Source organism: Pangasianodon hypophthalmus, chromosome 23, assembly GCF_027358585.1.
Source record: "Pangasianodon hypophthalmus isolate fPanHyp1 chromosome 23, fPanHyp1.pri, whole genome shotgun sequence".
NCBI classification, from domain to species: Eukaryota; Metazoa; Chordata; class Actinopteri; order Siluriformes; family Pangasiidae; genus Pangasianodon; species Pangasianodon hypophthalmus.
In genome coordinates, this window is record NC_069732.1 from 9,253,364 (window position 1) to 9,276,080 (window position 22,717).

General features: G+C 37.3%; 2 protein-coding genes across 2 annotated transcripts; one reads left to right on the plus strand and one right to left on the minus strand.

Moving 5' to 3' along the window:
- The first annotated feature begins 105 nt into the window (after positions 1-105).
- bet1 (Bet1 golgi vesicular membrane trafficking protein) lies at positions 106-5,214 on the plus strand. Its single transcript, XM_026929681.3, has 4 exons — positions 106-318; positions 1,966-2,075; positions 2,208-2,264; positions 4,152-5,214. Exons 1-4 carry the CDS (start codon positions 300-302, stop codon positions 4,305-4,307), a joined length of 342 nt encoding a protein of 113 aa, XP_026785482.2. The 5' UTR covers positions 106-299; the 3' UTR covers positions 4,308-5,214.
- On the minus strand, positions 5,200-22,653 carry zgc:85777 (uncharacterized protein LOC405871 homolog). The gene is made up of 9 exons (XM_026929680.3): positions 22,429-22,653; positions 14,953-15,073; positions 9,840-9,969; positions 9,366-9,472; positions 8,650-8,817; positions 8,304-8,477; positions 7,703-7,864; positions 6,251-6,401; positions 5,200-5,978 (listed from the first exon to the last, which is right to left on the minus strand). The coding sequence occupies exons 1-9, from the start codon at positions 22,615-22,617 to the stop codon at positions 5,888-5,890; spliced, it is 1,293 nt and encodes a 430-aa protein (XP_026785481.1). The 5' UTR covers positions 22,618-22,653; the 3' UTR covers positions 5,200-5,887.
- Positions 22,654-22,717: the final 64 nt, after the last annotated feature.

Consider the following 22,717-nt stretch of genomic DNA (forward strand, 5'->3'; position numbering starts at 1 on the left):
CTGTCGTTGTTGCTGCTGATACTCTTTAAATAATGTTACACGGAAGTGAATGCAGAAACCTGTGAAAACTGCATTACCCATATTCCTCTTCATCACGTGACGACTCGACGTGTCACTATACCGGCTTCCGTAGGCTGTCGTGGCGTGAAAACGTAGGCTAACAGTTGTGAGTGATATCAGAAGTGTAGCAGGATTGAGCTTGTGTTCGTCTTAGACTCTGTTTAAAGAGCGAAGACGTTGTTTTTAGCAGTCAGGTGAGGTGACTGTAGGAGAAACACAGCTGAAGATTAGACGGTAAAATGAGGCGTGCAGGGTTGGGTAAGTCATCCTCACTAATGCTAGTCATCAAAACGGATTATGCTAACAGGCTAGAGAACCGGTTACGTTTTCTGCTTATGTCATATCCCGTGTGTAGGCTGAGTCCTGCAAGAATCTCAGAAATTACTTATTTATTTATATTTAATTTGTGGTTGTTTAGGAAGGTGTGCTATATGTACCCTACTTAGGGAGCCTACGTAGTGTAACTAGCTAGCCTAAATGGTTGGAACTTCATACGTGGAACTTGGGAAGTGACATCAGTGACCAAAAAAACGGAAGTAAATGGAAAAAATTCAAGCAAAGGCATTGTACATCTTCAGTATTTTAGGGCACATTTGTTATGTGAAAACCCAAAGAAGATAAATAAATTGTGTTGAAATTCTGAACCAAGGAGACAAAAACAGGACATTTATTACTCAAATAAATGAACAAAATATTCATTTATTGAATATTTCATTTATTCATTCATTTATTCATCAACAGTTCTCATGGCTAAGAACTTCACAGTAATGTAATGTAGTAAATGCTACATTACATTACAGTGAAGATCTTAGCCATGAGAACTGTTGATGAATAAATTAATATTTTGTTCATTTAGACTTCCATAAAACCTTTTCCTTAAATTGAAATGCAAGTAGGTTCAAAAACAATGTGCGTATTTACATGAAAACACACACACACACACCCACACACACACACACCAGATGTTCAGTGGGTTCACAATGGGAATGATGAGTTTTATTTTTTGTCTATCTATCTATCTATCTATCTATCTATAAATAAACCTAATCTATAACAGGATAAGTGCAAGAAATGAATTTCTTTCACCTTTTGAGAGACTGGAGGTCTCTTAATATGTGGAACAGTTCCAGCTGATATGTGTTATTATCACAGCCTTCTATCTGTCATCACTGATTATTCATTAACACACTGTCCTGATGTTAGAGATCTAGTGCTGGTTCCATACATAATATAAAGTTACTTTGTTCAAATAGTGCCTAACAGTGTTACATTGGTTGTACTAAGTGCAAAAGTTTGCATGCCCTTAGAAAAAGAAGAAGACATTACATTTATAGCAGTGGGCTATGTTTCACAGATCTTGCTTTATCATCGCCAGATGGTGTACTTAAGAAATTAATAGTGAAAATAATTGACATCTTTGTGAATGTGATATAAATATTTTGTAATAAATTGATTTTGAATCCTCTCAGTTGTTACTATATTTGTCACATTATGCTATAATACAGTAAATCTAGTTTAGACAATCTAATCCCACAAGCAGAGTTATGATTAGTCAGGATAAACTGTCATCCATCCAGCAGATAAATATCTTCTACTTAAAAAAATGTATTAGTGTGACAAAAAAAAAGGCCTATATTTTTATGCAGTTAAATTCTTTTACAGGAATGGTATTGTATCTTTCGCTGTATCAAATTCTAACTCACGTTATATACATGTTTTTATGCCTCCATATACCGCTAGGTATTATTTGGACTGTTGCAAAGACTGTGAAACTGTGACTTGTACTCCAATTTATGATTGATTTTTAAGTTGTCCCAGTGTTGTGATTAAAGCTATAATTATTGTTGATGTTTATGCAGTATCGAATTAATTAAAGCGAAGCATGTTTTTGTTAATGGTTCACAGGTGAAGGAGCTCCGCAGGGGAATTATGTGGCAAGCGGTTACAGCGTTTACGAGGAGGAGAACGAACAGTTACAAGAAGGTCTTAGAGCCAAAGTAAACGCACTGAAACATGTAAGTTATATGAGTATTACATGTGCAGTTATATATCAGAGTATAGCGTAGAGTATGGTGTATTTTAAAAGTGTATGTTATTGAATAGTCAACTAGGTGAATGATCATTTGTCTTTCCTTGTATTCCGCCAGCTCTCAATTGACATCGGGACTGAAGTCAAATGCCAAAATAAAATGTTATCAGACATGGTAAGTTTATGTTTTTATTTTTACATGTCAGATCCTTTGACCAAAATTCATGAACTCTTGAAAAATTACATTAATATCAAAAACATTTTATATCACAATATCTAATGTGACAGCAAATAAAACTCAGTCTTTTTTTTTTTTTTTTTTTTTTTAACCGAGGAAATCCTGTACACTGTAGCTTTCAAAATGTTAATAAGTTAGTCTTAGTGGTCTACACCAGATATGGAAGTCGGAGCGCTTCACACCATGTAGAACTTTGTTCAAATGGTTCCCTAAAATCTGGAAAATTCCAAATTATTGCAGAAAAAATAAAGATAACAGAAAGTGTGATGAACCATGCTTATTAACTGTCCAACTGAAAACATTATCTCATGAAACTTTGGCCAAAAACTCAGTAATTTTTGTGACAATTTGATGGGTGGAAATGACTGAACATGGTCTTGAATGATTAGTCTACAAGACAAACATTGTGTCTCTCATGTGTCTCTCAACTCATGCCCTAAAGCCAAACTGTTTCATTTATCTAGCATTTGCATATTTTATTCGCAATTAATGTCATTAATAATGCATTTATGTGAATCAGAATGTGCATTATTTGGCAGTGGTGTTGCTACACGTCACAAAGCTATTTGAATCAATTAACTTAGAGCCAGTAGCACCTATAAAACACTACTGTGTTCACATCAGAGTTGCTGGGAGTCCATCATAAAAAAGTCGATTCCCTCATTCCAGGCATTGAAAACTCTGGAGTTGAATCCAAACACTGAAAATGATTCGCCTCGTTCAAACACAGCAATTTAATTTAATTTAATACTAATTTAATACTTAATTTAATATTAAGTGTTTTGATTAGTGAGACAGCTAGAGCTTAGTTGCCTTCAATTAATTTTGACTGGTCAGAATTGAACAAATCAGCTTGAAATAATGGTAAGACCCTCAGTCAGTGCCGGAGACCATTAGTCCATTGGTCACAATGAAATAGTTGCAGAAAGGTGTGCAGAAAGAGTGAAAGTAGTACAGTATATGTGATATTTTAGCTTGGGTGTCTCATTTAAAAAAGTGGTAAGCACTTGATAATATTCTTATCTCAGGACAGATAAATTTGTCTGATAAATTTCAATAATACTGTACTAGCTAAAAGCAGGCTTATTTAATTGAAATTTTGGAAAAAAAATTTAAATAAATGTATTTGGCATTTAGTCTGTGTGTGTATGTATGTATGTATGTATGTATAGACAATAATCAAACCAATGAATTAATAATAATAAAAAAAGAATCAGTTGATTAATTTTCATTAGTTGCTGCTGTATCTGAAATGTTAATGTAAATATCTATCTGTACAAGATGTGTCTTCTAAATCATCAGTCTTATTGTACATGATGGTGAAACATTATGAGGGACTCATTTGTGATTGTGTCAATAGGTGATTCTGGATTTAATTGACTGCAGTATGATATATAGAATGAAAACATTCATGCTCACACTTTCATGTTGAAATTTGCTTGTGTGATCTAGACATCAGAAAGTTGTGCTTATCCCGGCGGTGACGAGCTTAATCAGTTTTGCCACATGGTGCAGTTTTACAATGCAAATTATACTGCCGTCTACATATTTAGTACTGAATAATGCTTTAATTAGTTCCCAGTGAGCGAAGGTTCAGGAGCCTGTTCACAAAGCGTGTCTATATATGCATATGAAAATTTCCTACAGGCTGAGAATCTGCATATCTGCGATGCATAAACTGAATGATCTGTTAAGTTAATCTTTTAAGAATTTGTGCACCTTAGGCATGTAAAAGTACATCAGCTAATTCTGTTAAATTACCATTGGTCTAAGCCCATAACAAGCCCTTCATAACATTTTGAATTTGCTGTAAATTTGCCATAGGACTCGGACTTTGACTCAACTGGCGGTTTGCTGGGAGCCACCATGGGCAGGCTGAAGCTGTTGTCCAGAGGAAGCCAGACCAAAATCTACTGCTACATGCTGCTTTTTGCTCTCTTTGTATTCACTATTCTTTACTGGGTGATCAAACTGAGGTGATGGAAGGACTAATGAATTTGACTGCTTTCATGACGTCCTCTACCCTGCGTGCCACGTTCCACTGCATCAGACAAACCGAATCAGGCCAGTGATGCCTTTGAGATGATTAACATAAAGAGTCTTTGATGTGTTCAATATTTACCACTCAACAGTTGTGCAAAATCATGGACAGAGGTTACCAGAATTCCTCCCTGACACAGGTTAGTCATTTTAGGATGTAAATTTTTGTATTATCAGTATTCTTTGTGAGATACAAAGGCTTTAATGCAATGCCAGTGTCATTCTAGATATGCAGCTGTTTCCTAGGATTAATGATCCTAACGCCTAATGTTTTTCCACGGTTCAATGCATGCATCATCTGAGAGTGTAATTGACTGTTGTTGTTTTTTTTCCCTATAAACTGGCTGAAAACAAAGATGTTAGTTTTATATAAATGCACGGGTCCAGGATCTGCTGCAGGTCCCAGAACAGGAAATCAGTGAGAAAAATATTGTCTATTTTGTCAAGCAATTATTCATCAAGCTTGTTGGCTATGCTTGGCATAAGCAACTTATTTAGCTGCCCTTGATCTTTCAGAATAATTGTGACAAGTCTGTACTGAATGCACAAAAGCTCTTAATTATAGCGAGGACAGGACATTTCACTGTTCAAGGAAATATGTAAACATTAAAAATGTTTTCTGAGGGGGAAAAACAATAGTGATATAAATGATGAGAAAATTTTCATCTTTTCTAACTTTAAGATTTTAATCCTTTTTCTGTTTAATTTAAGAATTTGAGTTCTGAATATGCAGAACACATCTGAAGCTTAACAGTTCTGGACTAATAATGTTGGATTTCTCACAGAATTGTGATTTGTACAGTATGTAAGAGAAAAAATGTTAGGCAATAAATGTTGAAGAAAGCAATTTAATGTTTTATGTATTTTACAGTTAGACACACCAATGTATGATATTTATTCAGCAATATCAATTACCTGTGCAATAATTCCACACAAACCTCTGGCTAAAACAAACAAACAACAAAACAACTTTGCATTGATTTTTAAAAATTAGTTCCCAAAATGAAAATGCTCCTGTACCAAATAGGTTTTCCACATCAAAAAAATTTAATTGGTTAAAAGAAACATATGAGTAGGACTACACTTTTGGGTGAAAAAGCTGACATTGATCACTCCAAAGGGTTATTTCATTCCTAAAGATTCTGTATAGAACCATATATCAAGGTTTGTTTTTTCCAGGTAGAAAATCTTTAGAAACCTATAATTGCTAACCAGTTGTTATTCAAAGAACTTTTTTTCCTAAAAAAGTGAAGTGCAATGGCTTCAAACTACAATACTCACAATTTAGATAAGTACAAGGTTCTCACATACACCAGCTTTAGTTTCCTTTCATTGACTGTTAAGGCAGGAGGTGACTAATAATCTTGCAATCTAGGAATAGGACTAGGAATCTTGTATTAAAATAGTAATAATCAATAATCTTGTCATGAAAAACGTATTTCATTAAAGTGAGTTACACGTGAGTTCAAACTAAGTTAAGAACACTTGGTTCGCACCGACACTGGTATTACACAGTGGTGTTATTTTCTGGGCAGAGTGTCCATGTACTTGCAAATGATTGATAGCATGACTTCATCTGCTCCTGCACCTATTGACATCAGTCTGGAGTCCCTGGTGAGAAGATTAAAAAAAGACATAGTTTCAACTACATAATCACCTTGAGTACATTTAAGAGCCATTATTGTGAGGCATTAATTAATTCTTTATTTAATTGTCGGAGTGTTAGAAACCACAATCTTTCAAAATTCAAGTCGAGGCAGGTTTTTTATTGTTGTCTTCACCAGCCACATCACTAGGTGTCACTGTAGCTTAATATGGATTAATAAAAGACTGAGGGCAAAGATTAAGAAGAGCTGGGTTCAAAGAGACAGCAGGCGACTGACCTGTAGAACCTGCTGACGAGGACATCGCTGGTGAAGCCCATCCCGCCCCAGTACTGCAAACAGCTGTCTCCTAACTCACGTGCCAGACGACCTGCCTTCAGCTTTGCCATGCTTGCCAACTTTGTCACATCGTTGCCCTTAATGTACAGCGCTAAGGACAAAGGAGGAAAAAAAAAAAAAACAGTCACCATCCAACCATTTACTGTGTAATATCTAGACTCCTGACTGTAAATTCATTCATAAATTTGCTGGTGCTAGTTTTCTTTTCACATTATGTAAGCAGCCATTGAAATATACAAGTTGAAGCATAGTATTTGAACTTCACTAGATATATTTGCTTTAAGGCCAGACTTCAGGCAAACGTGATTTTGCTAGCACCATTTTGAGAACTGAGCAAATTCACAGTACAAGTGCAAAAGAAAGAACTTTCTTAAACTCCAACTCCTGCAAGTTTCATGAAATATGTAACAAGAATATGATCTAATACTGTATCATCTTTTGCTTCTATAATTTCTGACCTTAAAAAATGTTCCATTACAGGTGTATTTTACAAGGTAGGGTTTGGCCTTAGATGTGAGTTGACAGTGATATCAGCAGGTTTTATTTCATTCCTATGCTGTCAAAATCCATCTTTCTGCTGGTCTATCAGAAATAAACACACATCTACCAGACACTAGTGGGAGATTAAAAATCAGGCTTCCTACATGTCTAGTTTTAGAGGTCAGATACTTGTGGAAGGCTTAATGGTAGGCTCTAATTGAGAGACAGGAGAAAACAGTGCCAGATTTTTTAAAATCCTGTTTCTACCACAGCAGTGAAAAGCTACAAAGGCAACTGAAGTTCCTTCTTAACTGCAAAGGCTGGTAATTTCTGATTTATTTAAGGCTTTTTTTAAATTCATTTATTTGTTTCACTTCAGCATTGTGTTGAGTCAACTCCTTCAAACACATTTAACATGATCTGCAGTTCAATGCCAATAAGGAAAATTAAAAATGAAGCCGTATTCTTTAATTGTGCAAATCAGGCACAATCATAGGGACATCATTCATTCATTGGAGAGCGAAGCTTCATTTTCTTGCTCTTTCCCGATAAGTAAGTAAATATACTAAGCAAATTGTCTTTACTAAACCATCTGATTATAATGAACATGCATTACTACTGTATCAAATAAAGTTTATTAGCCCAACAAAATAATGTGCACGACACTGCTTTCCATGCGTCAGGTTTAAAATTAGCATTTATTAAAGTAGCTAGTTAATAAATGCTATTAAAAATTAACATTTATTAAAGTTGTTTTCAACTCACCATCGGCTCACATTTAAACACATACAAACAAAATGTGAAAACAATGACGTGAGAGACAAACACAGCCTGTGTTAGACCAGCTAAAGACGCAACATGGAGTGTCCCAGAGGAGTTGCTTTAAATGGTTAGGTCGATGAGATGGCCCACCTGTGCAACGGTACAGCAGGGAGCGCAGGAGCTCGATCTCAGTCTGCAGCTCTGCTAACCTGAAGTGCACTACTTGGTGGTACAGCACCGGCTGCTGGAAGATCTTCCTCTGCCGAGTGTAGTTAATCGTCTCCTGCACCACTTTCTCCATCATCGTTAGAACTTTATATTACAAACAGAAATGGTGAAAAGTGTATATTATAGTATAAATAATAATAAACATAATAATAATGGGCTTGAAATAATTTGGATCCCAGACAGGCCGGAGTACATGTACTACTGACCTCAAGGGAATCAACTTTTCAAATAATTAAAGTAAAACTCAGACTTTCCACCTCAACATGATGACTATTCCCACATATGCCGTCAGTCATTTTGGAAACAGTCTGTCATGGAGGAAGTGGAACTCAAAGGGAAACACACTTTCAAATGACATTAAGTTGACATTAAGATGTTGTACCTTACATTTCTTAAACAGCATTGCCGTCATTCATGTGATGTCATACTGACACAGGCAGTGAATCATATTCAAAATACTCTCTCAGTACTAGGGAGTAAAAGGTTCTCTATGTGATACATGGGAAATGCCACTAGCACTTACTATTGGCCACTCCCCAAAGACGCTCTTCCTGGAATTGCAGCATCTGGTACGTGAAGCCCATTCCCTCTTGACCTATGATGTTTTTACATGGCACCCGAACATCTTCAAAGAACACCTCTGCTGTGTCCGAGGACCTCATGCCCAGCTTATCAATCTTACGGGCAATATGAATTCCTGTAACAGATCAGCCCCAGAGTAAACATACAGATAAGCTAAGGTGCTGTCAGAACAGGAGTCACCGGTCATACATAAGCAAGTATTCGTCCTTCTTGGTTGAAGAGCCTATGTTCTCCTAAAAATTACATTCTGAGGACAAACAGCTTCCTGGTTTTGCATATGCTCCTACCAGGCAGATTCATGGGTAGGCAGATGAGGGACTTGTTCCTGTGTGGTGGCCCATCGCTTGTATTGGCCAAAAGGCACATCCAGTCTGCTTGTGCTCCAGTGGTGGTCCACATCTTTCCCCCATTAATGACAAACTCGTCTCCTTTACGCACAGCCTTCGTCTTTATGCCTGGAACACAACAGCATTTCTTTTTCAGTCTGCATCTGCAGAAAATTCTGTTCAAATTCCAAAACAGATTCTTAGAGGAAACTGTTTCCAGTTAGCAAAGTCAGGTTACTGGAAACACCTGCCAATTCTGCTTTTAAGGGTGCACAGTTATAACATGGTGTTTTGTTTAAGAAAAACATTAGGGGAACTCTGGGAGTTCTTACCATCCTGTTTTGCATTGTGTGCTCTTGAAAAAAGGTTCTCTTAACAGTATGTTCTGCGGGTGACTAACCTTTCTAACAAAAAAAGGCTCTGAAATGAAGGGAAACTCTCTTGAACCTTTATTTGTTCCCCCAGAGAGAGAGAGAAAAAAGAAATCCTTTACAGTGCTACCTTTTTCCCTAGAACATAAACACTACAGATGGACAAAATACTGTATGTATCACTTAGCTCTGCTTAACATCTCTTCTTGCCTAAAATGCTTTTCTTCACTTTAATCAAGTTTGTCTCTCATGTACATCCATGATAATCCCTTGTTGCCTCTTTCCTTGGGGGAAAAATGTACTTACTTGCAACATCAGAGCCGGCACCGACTTCACTCACTCCCAGGCATGCCACTTTGTCTCCCATTATGGATGGAAGCAAGAACTCCTTTTTCAGCTCTGCAGATCCAAATCTACAGTGGCATGGAGTTCAGTTACATCCCTCACAGCAATAATTGAACATTATTCATTATTCAGCACAATTTGCTCCTTTCATTACTGCAAGCAAAAACCTCATGAGATGGTGATGAACAACCTATGCATAACAAATTGATATTTTAATAAAAGAAAATTCATTTAGAAAGATATTGCCTCAACAACTTGCACCAAAGCAACACAGAAGAGTTGAAAAAATTGAAATCAGAGCTGTGCATCCAAGATGTATAGGTGTACCTTTCAATTACTGTATGGACCCTACTAAGACCCCAGTTCTGATGATAGTTATTTCAGTAAGGGGCTTTGTTTTATGTACCACATTTAAGAGAAAGTACTCATAGCTACCTGGCCAGTGCAGGAGTAGCCATATCAGTCTGAACACCGATGGCCATGGGAATGCCTCCACAGTTGATGTTGCCCAGTTCCTCTGCCACAGCCACACTGTAGCTGAAGTCCAATCCCAGACCTCCATATTCTGTCAGAATCAAGCAACTCCAAATGACTGTTTATTTCACCTGCATTTCCCTTGATTTCTGTTTATCTACAGTGCACTCTAAATTACAATTTACTAATTACATTTCACATATTATTCAGACTAGCATGTCATGTTTAAGAGCCTCCAAGAAGATAAATACTTAGAGATCAAGGCTAGCCTAATGTATGGCTCCTTCCAAAAAGATTCCCAAAGGAAAAGTTATCAAGCAGTAGCACCTGAACAGGCCACCCAGTTGTAGCAACGTGTGAATAAATGGGATACTAGCTGTATACCTGCGGTAGCTTTGATTATTGGACGATGATTCCTTAAATGTGTTTACATTTTTAAGAAGTTACCATTTTAATTTTGCATAACAGCAGCTCTGACAGTAGTTCCAGCTGCAAAGCAAGTCACAGGTTTATATTAATACACTCATTCGAATATGTTGTCATTTCTATAGTAACAGCTAATTCACAGGGACTTGGTTAAGGTTTCTGTAAGGAGACATTTATTTAACATTTATGGAAGGAGTCTCGAATGTTACTCAAGTGTGTTTGTAACAATAGGTTTCTTGGTAACATTACAAGCTGTGTTTTGCCTTATTAACTTAAAGAGAGGGAAAATTAGAGGCTGATGAGGGAATGATCATTTATAGCTACCTGGGAAAACCCTTCACATGGTGAAATTTTCTACTTTTTGAAAACCACAGACTTTCCTGAACTGAAGTTTCTCTTGCATGTACCTCAGTCACAAGTAAAGTTCAAACATTTTAAAATCTGTTTAGCCCACAGGGTGAAAGTGAAGAAATTTACATTTAAAGATTCCACTCAGACTCCACTGAGACAAACCAATGCATTTATTATCTATTGAGATAATTTGCATTTAACATGTACTAAATAAAATGTAAAAATAATAAATATGACCATGAACACTAGGTCTGAATTTACATCTTTACTTGCTGAGGCCTGGGTTCGATTCCCGGCCAGGGAACCAACCCCAGCCACTGGGGTTGCACATGACAGTGCAGTCCCAGTGCCGGGCCCAAGCCTGGATAAAAAATTGGGGAGGGTTGTGTCAGGGCATCTGGCATTTAAAAAAACAAAAAAAACAAATCAGATATGCGGACCAGTGATCCACTGTGCCAACCTCTAACGGGAGCAGCTGAAAGGAGAATAACAACAACATTCATAGGCTACAGGTGTGTTTTTTGACGTATTTCTTAACTGGCTTCTTTATGCATCGGTGCAGAATGCCTACACAAGTTGTAAAAAGTTAATAAAAACATTTCTACGTAATCTGCCTATAACATTAAAAGTATGTTATATTTTAAAAATATAAATTTAAATTTAAAAAAAAAAAAAAAAGAACAATTTTGGTCAAACTCTGATTTTTTGTCTTTTTTTTTCTGTTCGCCAGGATTCTGCAGTGAGATCAGATGGATCTTCCCAGACCACCACACAGTGATTACTGAGACTGATGCTTGAAACTAATTATACTGTCTATTGAGTAAAGCACAATTTTTAGTTATGCAACATTACAAACACAAAGCTGTGAAATGTCAGACCACAAATGCATAATGCGAATAACCTACAAGCTACAAACACTTCAAAAACCATTTCACCTTATTTGAGAGCATTTATCCATTACACTGGCTCAGTTATGTTATATAAGCACATTATAGACAACTCTTTACAATATTTCCTTTAGCAGTACAGGTTCTCCTGGTGCGCTCAGAAGAGGAGTGCCTGGCTCTGGCAGAGGAATGTGAAAGCAGAGGAAGGCAAAGAGGTAAGGCTACTGCAGTGATGAAGCCTAAAACAGTAGACGGATTTTACATTTAATAAAGCATCCGGGCAGATAATATTCAGTTTCTTGATGAGACATAAACAGTCACTGAGTGCCAAATCTCATAATGTCAACTATTACAAAGACCATGAAGAATGTGATATGGTTCAGTCAGTGTTAATTGTCAGGTTTTTATTGCGTGCTTCATGATCATGGCTCTAATTATGATTGATTGCAAGCTATTTTACATCTACACTTGGGAGAGTATGTTTAAATAAATCAAAGCGTGCAGTTAAAGAGCAGTCTTAATTAATTTCCAGATTTCCTAAAGGAACGGCAGTGTTAAAGCTGTTGAAACTGTTCGAGAGAGGCTTCAAAGTAACTCGTTTCATGATTATGATTTTGCCACCGAAATTGGAATAAAAGTGTGTATTATCTGTTAATAATATTGAGCAACCAGTTTCAAAACACTCCACTGAACTTGATAGAGGATGGAAACTTTCTTTAAAAAAAAAAAAAAAAAAAAAAAAAGTTCTGCTGCCAAGTTTAACAACCACCAAATATTTCACGTGTTAAAATAACAAAACTTGTAGCAGCAGGGAGGAGAGGTCACTGATATGGTGCCCAACCATGTCAGAGATCCAGCTCACACTCTTTCCTCTTCGTAAGTGGTTGTAGCACTGGGGATATTATTCCTCAGTGCAAAGAGGTTTTTCATCACCATTTTTCAACACCAATCATGATTTCACTCATCTCTGTGAATTCATTTCAATAAACTCTGAAAAGACCCTGAACAGGAAGGCCGTGTCTCCTGCATGACTGTATCCTCAGGTTTACTACATTGTTGGTCCTTTTAAATGTAATAGATTTTCATGAGGTAAGACTATGACATGAATCAATTTCAAGATCTTGTAATTATAAGGTTCTATCTGACAATTCTGTGATACTGAGCCATAAGATTTTCTTCCTCAATAAGGTCTAAACTGGAAATCACGTGGCAGCAGTGCAATGCATAACATCATGCAGATACAGGTCAAGAGTTTCAGTTAATGTTCATATCAAATATCAGAAGGGGAGAAATGTGATCTCAGTAACTTTGTCTGTGGCATGGTTGTTGGTGCTAGATGGACTGGTTATACAGAACGGTGTGAAAAGCAAAAGACATCCAATAAGCAGCAGTTCTGTGGATGAAATTGCTGATACGAGAGATCAGAGTTGAATGGCCAAACTGGTTCGAGCTGACAGGAAGGCCAAAGTAACTCAAACAACTACTCTGTACAACAGTGGTGAGCAGAAAAGCATCTCAGAATACACGGCACACTGAACCTTGAGGCGGATTGGCTACAACAGCAGAAGACCACATTGAGTTTACTCCTGTTAATCAACACCAGGTATCTGAGGCTACAGTGGGCACAGGTTCACTGAAACTGGATAGCTGAAGATTGGAGAAAACATCACCTAATCTTACGAATCTTGATTTCTGCTGCTACATGCAGATGATAGGGTCAGAATTTGGTCAAAAGCATGAATCCACGGACCCAACCTGAGAGTGAGATAGAGAATAAAATAGCCACTGAACCCGAGAGTTCAGACTGGTGGTGGTGGTGTAATGGTGTGGGGAATGGTTTCTTGGCACACACTGGGCCACTTAATACCAATCAAGCATTATGTAAATGCCACAGCCTTTTTGACTATAATTGCTGACCACATGCATCCCATTATGGCCACAATTTAACCATCTCATAATGTCTACTTCCAGCATGATACTGCGTCATGTCACAAAGCACAAGTCAGCTCAAACTGGTTCCATGAACATGACAATGAGTTCGGTGTGGCCTGCTCATGACCTTAGGGATGTGGTAGTATGGGAGATTCGCAGCATTTTCTGAGTGTTCTGAGTGTTCTCTATCTTGACATTACTAACAAAAAAAAAATAATCACGAGTCAAGAAAGAAAAAAAAACCCACAGCTTTCCATGTCAAAGAGAACCTGTAAAGTGCAAAGCCCTCTGTCATGATGTCTTTCCTCTGAAGGAAAACTGCTGTTATAGAAAACTAATCAACACCTTCTGACCAATCAGACCTGAGAATTCAACAGCGCTGTTGTATAACTTTTTTTAAGGTGCAGCTGTTATGAAAAATTTAACTGAACACTGAAACTGTAGAACTTGAGCCAAGAAAATCAGAAGTCTTAGCGAGAAGTAAAGGCCTTAACCCTAAACAAATGTTCTAAGCTCTCAGTTCATTTTTATTGTATTTCTAACAAAATATGATTCATCGTTCTTAGGGACAATGAGAATACAAATTTTTCTTTTGTCCCAAATGAAAACCTAATCCTTTCAGTTTTTGCTCATAAAACTAACACGAATCATTTTAGTATTTCAGTTAAAGTATCATCATACACAATAAACGTCTCACATGTAACAAAGGCTGTATATAGCCGATGAGGGGAGTTGAGTTCCCAGGTGGTAATCTTATGTACAGGTTAGGCTTTGGAAGCTCTTGTTTAATCCTGCCTGCTAATGCAAAACATTCCCAGTGTCAGCATTTCTTAATGCAAGAGCCTCTGTCTCCTGACCCACTGGTTTATAAACTAAATTCCTCATTGCTCTAAACACTGTGCTCGCACCAATCCAACATCTTTGAAACAAGAAGAAACATTATAACACCCACGATTCTTTGAGGAACACAGAATGAGAAGCACTGAAAAAAAAATTCTTCACAAGTTAAAATTCTCCCCTTCACTTTTTTTAATCTCTATGCAAAGATTCCTGGACTGCAATGTTACGTATCCCCTTTAATAAGAAATACCACTTAATACACATTTAATCATTTACCTTATTGAAATATTACTTTGATAATGACTAGCTATTTAACTGGCACAGCAGACAAATTAAAGTCTAGTCGCTGAGGATACATTTATTAATATTCAAGATCTTTAAGCACAATCTTGGTGCTTACAATAGGTTTAGGAGTTTTCCTCAGAAATACATTAAAGAAGTGCACTGCTATCTATTATTTTAATGTGTCTATTCAGAATAACTCAACCTTAATTAATATTGTCATTATCAAACTCTGTCTTCTCGTACATCAAATTTTCCACATGCTCAACTCCATTCTCATACATAAATGTGGAAAAATTGTTAAATTACTTTGTAGCCTCTAGTCACTTTAATTTCAAAATGTATAGTCAGCTCACCCACGGGTTTGTTGACTCCCAGAAATCCGGCGTTCCCGAGGATCTTGAAGACTCTGTGTGCAGGGAATTGACCCTCCTCCTCCCATTTGTCCACAAAAGGGTTGATCTCCTGATCAATGAGCTGCAAGAGTGCAATAAAACACAACGTACAGCTTTTCTAAAGCAACATACAAACAGTATCCTTAAGGTATGTAATGAGACTTAAACACTGGATTGGCTTTCTTGCTTGTGTGTGTGTGCTTGCTTGGATAATTGTCACCTGGTCTCAGAAACCACTTACACAGGCCCAAATACATTGCATTTTGTCATTTTTAATGACACCAAAATAATGTATACACACCCCTCCAAATATTAAGAGGTAAGTCTAATTACATGTTCTTTTGTACACTTAGTAGTGCTACTGAAATGGGTCATTACATGACTAGACTACGTAATGAAACAAGGATTCATATGAGCAATAGCAGGGTAGTGTGATGCACACACCACCCCAAAGCTTATTACTTTCCAACACCACACCCAGAATTTGTTTTATTCTTCTGCCATCACAGTACATTTTCAACTCTAACCATTTTTATTAGCTGATGATACATCATACATTTAGCAGTTTTTACTTACATTTTATGTTGTGGAACATCTGTGAAACAAATTACTTCCTGTTATCATTTAAGTTTTTTTAAAATAATTATTATTATTAGATTGTGTGGAACATCTGCCATATTTCTGAATTAGCTGTTACTATAGAAACACTAACGGTAGAACAAGAGTACTAATGTAAACCGGTGATTTGATATTACTGAACAGGGCAAAGCCAAGTTTAAATCAGAATTTGTATGGCAATGCACATAAGGAGAACTCACTGCAACAAGAATTTGTAATGTGTAATGTTGTAATGTTCTTAAATGTTTGGACATTCCTCATATTGTGACTCATATGTGAAATCTCATTACTGCATCACAGAAAACGTATTCCACCATTCTGAGTCATTTTTGTTTAAATGAATTCAGGTCACATTTATGTCACTAAGTCCATTCAAGAGTAGTGTTTCCAGCTCTTCATTATAGCGTGTTAAGAAAAGCTTTGCTTTAGAGGGCGACCAACTACCTAACCTCAACATGCGTCACAAGAATGTTTGTCTGTGGCAGTAGCATCATTAATGACAGCTGTAGTAAGGCCCAGTGCGACAATTGACCGGGAGCTGACCCTTTCAGCGAACAGCTGGAAAACCACTGCTGATGTGAAGAAACAACATGGAGTCGGGTTTTGTAGACATACTTGAATCCCAATGAATCACTAAGCCTTTAGGAGAGATCCTATAATTGTGTAGCATGGATTACCAATGAATTATTTCCTTCCAGGATCCTTCCATGCAATAGATCAGGACCAGGAGCTATTTCTTACTAATATTAGAAACAAGGATGTAGTCTAGCCCTGAATCATTTTTGTCCAGAACTGCCCAGTAGCTGAGCAGAATTTTAGTATTTACTGGTGGTAATTAATTACTACACAGTGTAAAAAGGGTGGCGCATTAGCTGTCTCTCCAACCACATACTAATGCACTATTCCTAAAATAAATAGCTCCTATATAAAGGTTCCATCTACATCCTAAAGGCGTGTTTCAAATTGTTCCTCTAGGGAAACCCTTGAAGGTTCCCTCAGAACCCAAAGTCCTTAACCATTCAAATTACCATTAAGGAACCCATTTTCTGACAGCGTATGTGTAGAAGCAGAAAACAGAACCAATATGATTAGTGATAAGAGATGGTATCTGCAGCACCACTTCATTCTCTGTTTCAAAACTAACTGGTATTAAATTGCATATACAAATGTACATATAGTAGCTGCAGCAAGCCCAGTAGTTAGTTAGTTAGTTAATATGGTAGGTAGCTAGTTAGCATCAGTTAGCACTGGACACAGTACAATTCTAACACCATTTTGTGGTTATTGTTTGAATTTAATTAATGTTGTTTATTGGGACTCATTCAAGGTTTTACAGTTACAACGTGAACAACATGAACAAAGATACAGTCAAATCTTTCTCTATCTCACTCTCTGTAGGCTAACTAATTACTAGCATCCTTTAGAAACTGCAGCATTCATTTGTACTAGCCTAATGCCAACTAGCAGGAATGCCAGTTACATAGCTTTCTCACTTACCGATCACTCTAATAGGAACATCTGTACCCCTGCTCATTCATGCAATTATCCAATCAGCCAATCATTTGGCAGCTCAGTGCATGCAGCTACATCTCTTGATGAAAGAGATCAGAGGAGAATAGTCAGACTGGTTCGAGCTGACAGGACAGCCATGGTCAATCAAATAGCCACTCTTACAACAGTCATGAGCAGAAAAGCACAACATGTTAAACCTTGAGGTGAATGGGCTATAACAGCTGAAGACCATACCAGGTTCCACTCCTGTCAGACCAGAAACCAGACAGTTGAAAAACACTGCCTTGGCTTTTTCCAATCTTCAAGATTCAGATGTGAACATTGGCGACGTGATTATCAGTGCTTCTGGAGCCAAAGTACAGGCATTATACTTCAATCACTATGAATCACTAAGCTGCAAGAAGTGTTACAAATTGGTAGCATAGATTGCCAAGGAATTATTTCCTATCAGGTCCCTTCCGTGAAATAGATCATTATCTACCAGGAACTATTTCTTACTATTGTTATATACGGAAGTGTATACACAAGGTCAGTCTAGCCGTCTTTTTTTGTATCCAGGTCTGCCCAGTAGCTGAGCAGATTTTTAGTATTTACTGGTAGTATTTACTCACAACATGGGATAAAAAACGGTGGAGCATAAGCCGTTTCTCCAGTCACATACAGTGGGGTCCAAAAGTCTGAGACCGCATTGAAAATTGGGGATTTTTTTTTTTCATTTAAATTTAAAACTGGAAATAAACAGAAAGTTTTAGAATTTTGAAAATTCAAAAAAAAAAGAGGAAATGTGCAACATCCTAACTATTCTGTTGCACAATTTCAAGGTCACTATTTAAATTTAAGAAAATGTGTGATATTGACCATGTTAACTCCTTTGTACAAAAGGTCAGATCTTCTTTGAGTTTTATCCCTTCCACTGAAGCACGTGGTCAGACGATGAGCTGATGGATTTGATCTAACATGGATCAACAGGTTTTACACAAACTTCTGGAGTCCATGCCAGCTCGAGTGCACACTGTCATTAAAGAAAAAAAGACATACTAAATACTAAGAACCTCTGAAATTCATGTAAATATTTCTAAGATTTTTTTTTTTTTTACTTTTCACTCAATTTATTGCTGATAATATCATTTGTAATGAAAATAATTGTTTAAATTGAAAAAAGACATCAGACTTTTGGACCCCACTGTATTTATGCACTATTCCTACATTAGAAAATACTTAACTTTTTTAGTGTGCTCACACTGACAAACAAATATAACAGAGTGAAAGGAAAAGGATGATGGACTACATTCTTATATATGAAGACTCCAGCTAGATCCTAAAGGATTGACCTAAAGTTTCACTTTCCAGCAGAATTATGGCATGAAACATACAACTAAAACTGAGTTTATCAGGGTCAAAATGTGAAATGTTTGTGTCTGGCCTGAGACCCCTTGACCCCATCAAACATATTTCTGAGGACAAGACTGAAGACTAAATTACCTATGGACTGCACTTTTTTGTTTTTGCATTTTCTCAACCCACTTCAGCAAGAAGAACAGTACACAGTGTGACACAGAACAAATTCATTCTTATAATCAATTTTTTCAGTCCCGTCACAATCACGTTAGTATGCCCTTTCCTGTTGAAAATGTTTCCTGTCCAGTCATGTCCTGTGTCAAAATACGTTTGCCCCCCTGTTCTTCTATTTAATATATTCCCTGTTATGTAATCCTACATGAGTATCTACTGTATTATGTCATTTTGTGCAGTAATAAAGCCCTGGTAACTTCCACATTTAAAACAACTTCATCTGCACACATTTTATTGAAATGTTCATCAAAAAGTAATTAAGGCTATTAATTAGATATCTATTATCTATTATTAAATAGATAAGCTCAACAGATGGATAGATAGATTAGACAGAATGGATGGAGAGACTAAAAGGATGGAAAGATAGATAGACTAGATAGACTTTACTGAATGGATAGATTGGAAAATATGGATTCAACTGAACGAAAAGAATGCATGGATTGATTAGACAGGGTAGAAAGATGGATAGAATGGATAGACTTTATTGGATGGATAGACAGGAATATTGAAGTGGAATGGATGGAAATATAGGTGGATTTGATAGATGGATGGCAGATGGAACAGGCAGATCAGATTGGATGGATGGACTGGCTAGACTGGAGAGGATGGATGGATAGAACAGATAGATTGGATTGGACGAATGGTTGGATGGCTAAATGGATGACTAATTAAAATAAATCAGACTGGATAGACAGACTAGAGAGACTGGAGAGAATGGATGGAAGGACGGATGGATAAATTAGATAGACCGAATGGATGGATGTATACAGTATATAGATTGGATTTGATTGGTGGGTGCATGGATGGATTAGATGGACCACATACATGGGTAGAATGATTAGAATGGATGGATGGATTGTGAATGTTTATTTGACCAAAGTTTAATAAAAAGTTTCTCAGCAGGAATGACCCTTTTTTCACTGCTTGTGGAAAAAGTCTGTAATGGAATGTTGTAGCGACAGGAGGAATACGCACTAAACCTCACCCAAAAAACACTGATAAGTTATTTCACTAGCCAATGATAACAGTGTTTCACAATCACAGTACACCAAACAAAAATATCTGAAAAGAGTGTACAACTGTTTCGGCCTCCCAGGAATAAATCCACTCTACACCAGTCAAGTGCCAAGGATTATTCACAGTAAAGGAAGGGAGTTACCACAAAAAGGCAACATGGGAAGCAGTGAGGTCTTCAGGGAACTCAAATCTCAAAAAAGCTTATTGTTGCAGTGAAGAATGCTAGGACATTACATGGAGGGTCAGGGGTACTTAACTTTTCTGCACATTCAGTAAACAGGACACAATTACAGGCCTACATTATATTACAAGTTTCTAGCATGCCAACAACAAATCATATACCAACCATATATCAAACAACATTATATATATACAGTTGAGGTCAAAAGTTTACATCCCCCTTTCAGAATCTGCAAAATGTTCATTATTTTACCAAAATAAGAGGAATCATACAAAATGCATGTTATTGTTTATTTAGTGCAGACCTGAATAAGATATTTCGCATAAAAGATGTTTTCATATAGTCCATAAAACATGCAGCTCTTAATGCATGTTTTTTCCTTCTGGAGCATCTGTGTGCATTTGAACCATCTGTAATAGTTGCATATGAGTCCCTCAGTTGTCCTCAGTGTGAAAAGATGGATTTCAAAATCATAGTGTCATTGTTGGAAAGGGTTCAAATACACAAAAATGCTGGAAAACCAAAGAATTTGTGGGACCTCAAGGATTTTTCTGAAGAACAGCAGGCAGTTTAACTGTTCAGGGCAAACAAGGGACTCAGGAACAACTATCACTAAACAGAAAAACACAGCTGTGGATCATTCAGGAAACAACACAGTATTAAGAATCAAGGGGATGTAAACTTTTGAACGGGGTCATTTTTATAAATTCAACTATTATTTTCTCTTGTGGACTATATGTAAACATCTTATATGTGAAATATCTTATTCAGGTCTGCACTAAATAAACAATAACTTGCATTTTGTATGATCCCTCTTATTTTGGTAAAATAATAAACATTTTGCAGATTCTGAAAGGGGGACGTAAACTTTTGACCTCAACTGTATATATATATATATTGTATTAACAAGTATAGTAAATATAAAAAAGTCAAACTTACAGTGACATCATAAGCCCCAAAAAGACAGTGTTCTTAAAAAAAAAAAAAATCTGAGAAACAGCGCTTTGATTCAGTGTATGTTCAGTGGCTTCCTCCTCTCACGAGACAAGGAAGTGTGACACTGTTCTAAATTTTGACTCCTATAGGTAAACTTAGTTACTGAGACTGTTTATAATCTCACTGTTTCAGAATTGCAACAGTTAGGTGCTACCTCAATACCCACAGGCCTGCATACAGCAGCTTTTCTTTCTTTTATATTGTTTGAAAAAATGAGCCCTTCCTGAGAGCAATGCACAAAATACATCTGTTGAACTTCACCAAGTATCAATAGAGCCACAATTGGAATTTTGTGTTGTGGTCAGAGACCAAAATCAGACTCACTTACTTACAGTGAGTCACTGTAACATTTTCATAAAAGGTGTCAACAATTTGAATAGGCTACACATAATGAAATAATAAAGTTGCGATAAATAAGACTATACGGATGCCCGAGGTACCTTTGTCTCGCACCTTTGGGGTTGGGGGTTTGAATCCCGCCTCTGCCCTGTGTGCGTAGAGTGTGAATGTGGGTTTCCTCCGTGTACTCCGGTTTCCTCCCCCAGTCCAAAGACATGTGTTGTAGGCTGACTGGCATTTCCAAATTGTCTGTAGTGTGTGAATGGGTGTATGAGTGTGTGTGTGATTGTGCCTGCGATGGGCTGGCACCCCATCCAGGGTGTCCCCTGCGTTTTGCCCCGAGTCCCCCTGGGATAGGCTGCAGGCTCCCCTGCGGATAAGCGGTACAGAGAATGGATGGATGGATGATGCATGAGGTTCATCTCACTGTTCTGTTTTAGGACTGATTTTAAGTCAAAGTAATGGTGGTGCCTCTAATAGGATAATTTTGAAAAATATTCTATTTTACTGGGGACAGCTAGCCATATTTGTACTGTGCTGTGGAAAAAACAACTTTGTCATGAAGATTATTTGTAATTATCAGAAAATATAATTGAATCATGGCATAAGTCATGGATGTAGTTGCGCTGCTTTTGTATTGTATTATAACTACAAAGCTACTTATGGTATTTTTTCATTATTATGAGCGTAGGAGCCGGAAATTGACTACCGTGGCTGTGGATGCGCATGCTTCTGCGTCATTTCGACGCAGTCACTCAGCTCACCAGATTCCTGAGTAATGTGAGGTCACGTGAATGCACGGATCTACTTTACTCACTGTTCCAAAACAGAGGCGTAGTAGCCAGGGCTAATGTTTTAAACACAGACAGCGTATACGGTAAACGTACAGGGTTTATGCAAGGGAATATACGACTTCCTAACATTATATTTAAACATTAAATAATAACCCATATGCTTGTTGTAGAAAGGTCAGGTGTGGAGCCGAGTTTAGCTTGCTAGCGTGTGCTGTATGCAGTTATACAGTGACCTCTTACCTACACTGCTAATGTAACGCTGCTTCAGGTTCATACGGAATAAAATAACCACAGGGTCAAACTACTTTTCTGAGGGGGAGAATACGCGAAAAACATGAATGTATTAGGTGTGAGAGCTTGTAAATAAAATGCAGTGTTTCCTACAGGAGGATATGCAGCTACAGTTACCTTTCTCAGAGAGTCCTTCAGTGCAAAATGCTCCTGTGTGTAAAGGACATGATCAGCCGCCTCGGAGCTGGCCTTAGATTTACAGGAAATATTTTCCGACGAGTGTCGTTTCTGATAAACTGCACTTGATTTAAGAAAGTGGCGACTTGCACAGAAGTGCATCCGGAGTACTCTTCCATAAAGTGCCATTATCGGGCCACTGTGCTAGGCGCATGCGCACTGGAGTCGTGTTATTGAACAGAAAGTCAGCCATCGCCTACGCATGGCTCAGTTACTCCAAGCTTTTTTT

What these genes read in the sequence shown, in the direction of transcription:
- bet1 (XM_026929681.3), top strand. An exon ending in AAGTAAACGCACTGAAACAT is followed by an intron (nt 2,076 to 2,207) that starts GTAAGTTATATG and finishes GTATTCCGCCAG; the next exon opens with CTCTCAATTGACATCGGGAC. An exon ending in ATAAAATGTTATCAGACATG is followed by an intron (nt 2,265 to 4,151) that starts GTAAGTTTATGT and finishes AATTTGCCATAG; the next exon opens with GACTCGGACTTTGACTCAAC.
- zgc:85777 (XM_026929680.3), bottom strand. Translation starts at nt 22,617, where the DNA reads ATGGCACTTTATGGAAGAGTACTCCGGATGCACTTCTGTGCAAGTCGC. An exon ending in GGGAGTCAACAAACCCGTGG is followed by an intron (nt 9,970 to 14,952) that starts GTGAGCTGACTA and finishes TGATTCTGACAG; the next exon opens with AATATGGAGGTCTGGGATTG. An exon ending in TCTTTGGGGAGTGGCCAATA is followed by an intron (nt 7,865 to 8,303) that starts GTAAGTGCTAGT and finishes TGTAATATAAAG; the next exon opens with TTCTAACGATGATGGAGAAA.